General features: G+C 33.3%; 2 protein-coding genes across 2 annotated transcripts; one reads left to right on the top strand and one right to left on the bottom strand.

Annotated features, from left to right (window-relative positions):
* Positions 1 to 378: 378 nt before the first annotated feature.
* On the bottom strand, positions 379 to 1,378 carry LOC128882272 (probable ribosome biogenesis protein RLP24). Its single transcript, XM_054133853.1, has 2 exons — positions 1,219 to 1,378; positions 379 to 1,074 (listed from the first exon to the last, which is right to left on the bottom strand). Exons 1-2 carry the CDS (start codon positions 1,297 to 1,299, stop codon positions 640 to 642), a joined length of 516 nt encoding a protein of 171 aa, XP_053989828.1. The 5' UTR covers positions 1,300 to 1,378; the 3' UTR covers positions 379 to 639.
* Positions 1,379 to 1,901: 523 nt separating this feature from the next.
* LOC128882271 (cytochrome b-c1 complex subunit Rieske, mitochondrial) lies at positions 1,902 to 3,431 on the top strand. Its single transcript, XM_054133852.1, has 4 exons — positions 1,902 to 2,187; positions 2,475 to 2,627; positions 2,699 to 2,876; positions 2,956 to 3,431. Exons 1-4 carry the CDS (start codon positions 1,980 to 1,982, stop codon positions 3,242 to 3,244), a joined length of 828 nt encoding a protein of 275 aa, XP_053989827.1. The 5' UTR covers positions 1,902 to 1,979; the 3' UTR covers positions 3,245 to 3,431.
* The last annotated feature ends 3,283 nt before the right edge of the window (positions 3,432 to 6,714 follow it).

Genomic DNA, 6,714 nt, shown 5'->3' on the forward strand with positions numbered 1-6,714 from the left:
CACCGCCGCGAGATGGCTATAGCGTTCTTGTGTCCATTAACTTGCCTATATGCTCTTATGTATGGAAATATATGATTGCAATGAATACTATGAATAATAAACTATAATTTTTAACAATTAGAGTTTAGTAATTAGTATAATTCAGTCACTGACTTGTCAGAGCTGTCGCTATGCTTTGAAACGAAAACATTTGCAAGGTCACCCGCTCGCAGATTGGTTTAGCTAGCGGTAACCTTTCTGAATGCACCCAAGATATACAACAAACATTTTCGAAATGACTCATTTCTTCAAAGTTATTTAAATGATATGTACACAAACGTATCAAAAAATGGGTATATACACAAATGCTCTAAAAAAAGGAAGATAAACAATACCAGATTTAAAATAAAGAAATATAATAGATTTATTTTAATTTAAACTTAAGTAACTTATATTTACAATGTTTTAATGCAAACAGTCATATAGCCTAGCGTAAAAATAACGAATAATGTAATTTTTTATCTTTATGTATAATGATTAAAATTTTCTATTTTTTTTCTAAATTACAAACATATGAAGTGAAGAAATATTTACTTTACAAGAATTTACTTAAGAGAATTAATAATTTAAGAGATGCGATTCCTGAATCTAATGATGCAATTAATTTACTTCCATTTCTTGTGGTTCTTCATCATCTGAATCTTGGATTTTTTCATTTTGCTCTGCTGCTTCTTCTAATTTCTTCCTTTCTTTAAGTCCAGCAGCAGGTGATCGTATGAGAGTTAGATCACGCTGAACTTCCTTAACATCTCTTTCTCTTTCTAATTCTCTTCCTTTACGTAACCGCTGCATTATATGTAAATTCTGTCTCCTCTGTCTGATAGTTTCTATTTTTCTTATCGCGTCAATTGTTTTATTCCACAATTCTCTATTATATTTCACAGGAATATTCCTCCTCCTTTCGAATTCAAACGACGGGTCAACCCCCAATTCTTTGCCAACAGTTTTCCTGTATGCTTTGGTCCATTTGACTTTCCTTGGATTTTTCTTCTTCTTAAACGCAGCGTGGCATTTCGAACGACAAAATTTGAATATCTGGTGAATAAATCATACGTACAATACAATTTACAAAATTATACACATAACTACAAAGGTTATAGCTACTGTTTCGAAACACAATTATTTCGAGATTATTTAACTTAAAACATTCACATAAGATATATTTAATAAAATGCTGACCTTGCAATCATTTCTGACGAATTGAATTCCATGTCCCGGATAAATCCGGGACGAACAAAAATAACATGTTTCTATGCGCATGTTGCAAGAGGTTATGAAAACTCGGGTGAAATCCCGAGAACACGTGAACTGTGTAAAAGCATAAGATAGATGAGATCAGTCACGTGCTCGTGAAGTAAAAGTAGCAACTCAATGCAGCGCCACCAATGAAGTAGTTTCAAAACCGTAATAATAATCTATATCAGAATTATTTCAAAAATAATAATGGAACAAATGTAGAGTAATTTTTTAATCTCATTTTCATTATCATTTTATTTTATGTAAGGAATTGCACATTTACTCGTGATAAAATAGGTATTACACAAGAATACGTAAATTGCTCACTAATTGGACAATGTACAAGTTTCTACGCTTGAACAGTATTATGAAACATTGTTACACAAATAGAAAGGAATCAAACGCAACATAAAAGTTATATTTTAGAAGTTTTTAGAAGTTATATTTTAACATCTAAAAAAAATCAAAATCATCAGAACTTTGTAGAAGTTAAAATATAACTTTCAAATACTGTTTCATAATACTGTTCAAGCGTAGAAACTTGTAAATTGTTCAATTAGTGCGCAGTTTGCGTATTCTTGTGCAATATCTATTGAACCGTATGCACTTTAGATCCCAGAGCCATCTGACAGTGGAAGTCTTCGAATTTTAGTCAGTGTTCGAAGGGATCACCTCGTTCATTATTACGTGTGCAGATAGTAAAAATGAACGTGGTGGCGAAATCGACGAACTTGTCGCCGATATTAAAATCGACGTCAACTGTAGTTTCGAACGGAATTCGGCCCGCAGCTGGAACTGGAAATTTTATCAAACCACACGTTTTCGTGCTACCTGCCGTCAGTCGAATGGTTCCGCAGAGTATGTCTGAAAGCCTTTTATCTGGAGCTGTGCGAGTAAGCTCAGGAATAACAGGTTCGAAACTTTTTCTTCGACATAGTTTTTTTGACTTTCCTATATATTTCATTAAATTGCGATTTTACAAGGTCCGATTATGTAATCGTACCATGTACACTGTACATGATTTGCAGACCACTGTATTATCAATTGAGCCTACCGTTTATGAAATATGTATGTTGCAAAACTGAAAATGTTGCTACTCCCTCTTTTCTATCTCGAATTTTTTATTCATTATTATTCGACTGACAAGCAAGTTTCATACTAGAAGGGAACATTATTTTTTTTGCATTGTGTCTTTGCAGGGAGCACACAAATATCTCAAAAGAGATTAGCGCATACAGATATCCAGTGGCCAGACATGACTGGGTATCGTAGAGACTCTGTGAAAAGCCCAACAGCAGACAGCAGAGAGAGTGCAAGCACACGAAAAGCATATTCATATCTCACGCTTGCTGGTAAGATATTTTTGTCTCTATTTATATATCATTTGAGATCATAAGATTATGAATTCTTATTTATTACATAGGTACTGGAATCTGTGCTGCCGTTGCAGCTAAGAGCCTTGTACACACCGTAGTAGGTTCTCTGAGTGCTTCTGCAGATGTACTGGCTTTGGCAAAAATTGAAGTTAAATTGGACTCTATTCCAGAAGGCAAAAGTGTTGTTTTCAAATGGCGTGGAAAGCCTCTGTTTATACGACACAGGTATGCACTTAGATATCGTAAATTTTATTTATCTCTTTAACATGTATTCAATGTTATTCTTATTTTGTAACAATGACAGGCCGGCAAGTGAAATCGCGAAAGAACAAGCAGTTGATATTTCAACTCTTCGAGACCCGCAAACAGATCAACAACGTGTACAACAGCCAGACTGGTTAATTGTAATTGGTGTATGTACACATTTAGGATGTGTCCCTATTGCCAATGCCGGTGATTTTGGTGGATATTATTGTCCTTGCCACGGATCTCACTATGATGCCAGTGGAAGGATCAGGAAAGGACCTGCACCTCTGAACCTCGAAGTCCCATATTACGAATTCCAAGAAAATAATGTGCTAGTTGTTGGTTAATGTATCAATACTCGTAGTCAAATAATGATTTTATTTATAGCAGAGTATTCTGTTCGCGAATTTGGTCATAAATTGAAACTTTGAATAAAATTTATTTCCCATGATTTAAATTATTGAGATATTAAAGTATTACCAACACGGTCGAGCTGTATAAATAATTTACAAATAAAGCTTAACCGACATGAAACCAGCCCATTTAATTTATTCCTGTGTGGAAAATCATTCAACCAAAAATATTCGTGCAGTAATTTTGTCTTCGTAATACTATGTACTCACTGTAATACTATAAAACTACACTATAATTTTATTACTATAAAGTTCATTCGCTTATTAATGCGCAAGTTCCGCAAATACACCTATCTTCTAATTTAAATGGAAACTTTCTTGTGTAACTCTATTTAGTCAGTTATTTAATTTAAAAATATTCTCTTTTGTAGGTTTAATGCCAATGTTAACAAAAAAATACTACAAATATGTGCACAGTATAAACTTTCGATTTTACATTTTTTATTTTTAGAAATCCGTTGTTTTGAAAACCATGTAGTAGAAGTAGTGTGTAAACGGGGGATTAGATGTATTTAATTTGCTGCTTTCCTTACATAACTGTTTGTACTCGTTAGTTTTATTATTAATAATCAACAATTCAACAAAATCAGAAATTTAATATCATTTCCTTTATTAGAAAAACAATCTTATTCATTTCCATTAGAATATTTCATTAATCAAATTTATGTTCTCCTTCAATCAACATTAGAAACTACTAGTTTGGAGACTATATATCTAAAAATAAATACGCGAATATGACACTACGAAAATGATTAGATTTTCGTTGGGCAAGAGAAGGGAATACTACCTCGAACGCCATCTTTCAGACTCATACCAAATTGTGAAGTCTAAAGAAAATAAATAACTAACTAACTATCGCACTACGAAAACGTCTAAAAGTAGCGATAATCTTCCCGCTTTCGTTAGACGGCGCCACTGGTCTCGGACCGAATTTTCGTTTTCAATGCGTGACAAGGGCGTCCATGAGACCGACGATCTTGCCGGCCGATTCTCTGTTTTCAGTCGCCTTCGCTGCTGGCAGCGTACGGACGGTGGAGTTAATATTTTTTCGTGCAGATCGGTTACCTTTCTTAACATTGTCACTGCTTCGCCATCCGTTGTGTACGATGTTACGAAAATCCCTAAGCCTTCGACAAGTGACTCTCGTGATCTGACATTCGAAGAAAGAGCAGAAAAATGTACTGTCGAAAATGAATTTCGCCCGTGCGTGGTACCGGCGTTTAGTGGCACGTCGCGAAAGGGTTGGAATTCAGTAGCATTTAACGCCCTAAAATTAAGGTGACAGTTGACAAATTAGAAAAAAGAAGAATAAGAAAGCTAAAAGGCGGGAGACGGATGCAAGGAAGACCGATTTTCGTAAGTTGCGCTTTATTTTATTTTTATCTGATACCTGTCCGATTTTTTTTAAATTTTCCATTCATGCACGCGAACGTTTAAATATCCATTTGTTACGCCGTGATCGTTCGAAGAGACATGTGAATCGATTTTAAATAAACTTGGTACACCGAATGAATCGAGTTGTCAAAGTTAAATAGGAAGATGCCAGAGTGACGTTCATTTCGCGCCATCGCGTTTTGTTTAAATTTTGTTGTTGTCGAACTAACTATCGCGTCTGTATAAATCGCGGCGGTCCATTTATCGAATTTATTATTATTAGCCTATATTTTCAAAAACTAAACATTTAGTAAATCGTAATATAATTTATTCGACTAAAATTTCCGTCCCAAGTTATTTCTAAATTTATAACATCTAGATAACATCTAAATTGCAATTCTTTCGGGTAGTCAACTTAAATATTCGAAATTAGTCACACGTTCGAATAAATTATCGAATAATTAGTACACTTTAGTGTAGAAAACAGGCAAGCAACAATTTCGAAGCCGAAATAAATCGATGCACCTAGTTGTCGCATTTACATATTGCATTCTTGCATTAATTAATAGAAAAAAAAGCAATTAACGCTACAAGTAAATCGTAGAATTTCGTGGAATATTCTGCAGAAGCGGTGATCGCTGTTGAATGAATTTCACGTGAATTTCGGTGTACAATTTCTCTCGATTATTCCTATAGAGACATCTCAAATAATTGTTTTCGTAACCTTAACGGCACTTGTTTGTGTTTCTGCATGTTTGGCTCAGCCGGCGCGATGACTTTTGTATGTACATTCGAATCACACTTTGCATCCTGTTAACGGTCCGTGCCGAGGTACACGGTTTTTGCGACACTACTTGCGTGCCTTTCGCGATTCATGTAAACAAAGGCGAGAATATAATTGTTCCTCGAAGCAGGCTCTATGTTAAGGTCGGCCGTGCATATTGGAAGTCGACGCTCGTCGACTCTCCATAGTTACGTGTTTTCGCGTTTGTATCCTTACATTCCTTACCAATGCGAACTGAAACGTGGAAATCGAACGGTTCGCGCACAGTGAATTAGAAATTGAAGATTACAGCCACGCTCAGAGTGTCTTTGGTACGATGTTTCGCAGAAAATGTAAGTAATTGCAATGAGAATTTCGAAATATTATTTTGGCGAAGGATAATCGTAAACACTTGCACGAAAGGACGGAAGTGACGCGATTTCTTTGATTTTAACGAGGAACTTTAACATTTATTTAGTTTAATTAGATTCGGTGTTCTATAGTAGCCTGAATTACGTTATGTTATTGAGAATAAATAACTGTTAAACGTGATTGATGAAACCAAAGTATACATATTGGTCGATTTGTACAAAAGAACAGTTAATGTGATTTCCTTGATTTTAACGAGCAATTTTAACATCTGTTGAATTAATTAGTTGTTTCGATATACTATATGAAGTCTTCGGGTATGCTTATAGTAAATAACTGTTAGAAGTGTATACAAAATATAGTGTACATCGAAAAAAAAGACAAAATATATATATATATATATACTTTAGGTAGCCATTTAATTAAATACATTTATTTTAACGTAAAATAAAATAACATACAATGAAAAACAACAAAATATCAGTCTATTTACGAAATAGCAATTTTAATTTCTTGTATTTTTCTTTTTTATTAATGTAAAGTTTTAAAACGAGGGTCACTAAATTTCATATGTATATTTATTGGATCACAGTGACTATACGTTCATAGTTACAAATTATTTATTTACTTTTTCAAAACTTTTAACGACCGTATTAATGAAATATATATATATTTTAATATATTTATAATTTAATATATATTTTAATATATATATATTTTAATATAAATTTCATAAAATTTCATAAAATTTCATTTTTATAAAATTAATATAAATTTCTGACTAAAATGAATGCACTAAATTTCGCAACTAACCCAGTCAACGACAATTTTAATATATATATTGATATATTGATTGATTTTAATATATATATATATATATATATATATATATATATAT

This window comes from Hylaeus volcanicus, unplaced genomic scaffold (assembly GCF_026283585.1).
Source record: "Hylaeus volcanicus isolate JK05 unplaced genomic scaffold, UHH_iyHylVolc1.0_haploid 8429, whole genome shotgun sequence".
NCBI lineage: Eukaryota > Metazoa > Arthropoda > Insecta > Hymenoptera > Colletidae > Hylaeus > Hylaeus volcanicus.

Excerpts from the sequence above, each read along its gene's own strand:
- LOC128882272 (XM_054133853.1), bottom strand. The coding sequence starts at position 1,299 with ATGCGCATAGAAACATGTTATTTTTGTTCGTCCCGGATTTATCCGGGA. Across the intron at positions 1,075-1,218 it reads TCGTCAGAAATGATTGCAAG|ATATTCAAATTTTGTCGTTC; the intron begins GTCAGCATTTTA and ends TTTATTCACCAG.
- LOC128882271 (XM_054133852.1), top strand. The coding sequence starts at position 1,980 with ATGAACGTGGTGGCGAAATCGACGAACTTGTCGCCGATATTAAAATCG. Across the intron at positions 2,188-2,474 it reads AGTAAGCTCAGGAATAACAG|GGAGCACACAAATATCTCAA; the intron begins GTTCGAAACTTT and ends GTGTCTTTGCAG. Across the intron at positions 2,877-2,955 it reads CCTCTGTTTATACGACACAG|GCCGGCAAGTGAAATCGCGA; the intron begins GTATGCACTTAG and ends TAACAATGACAG.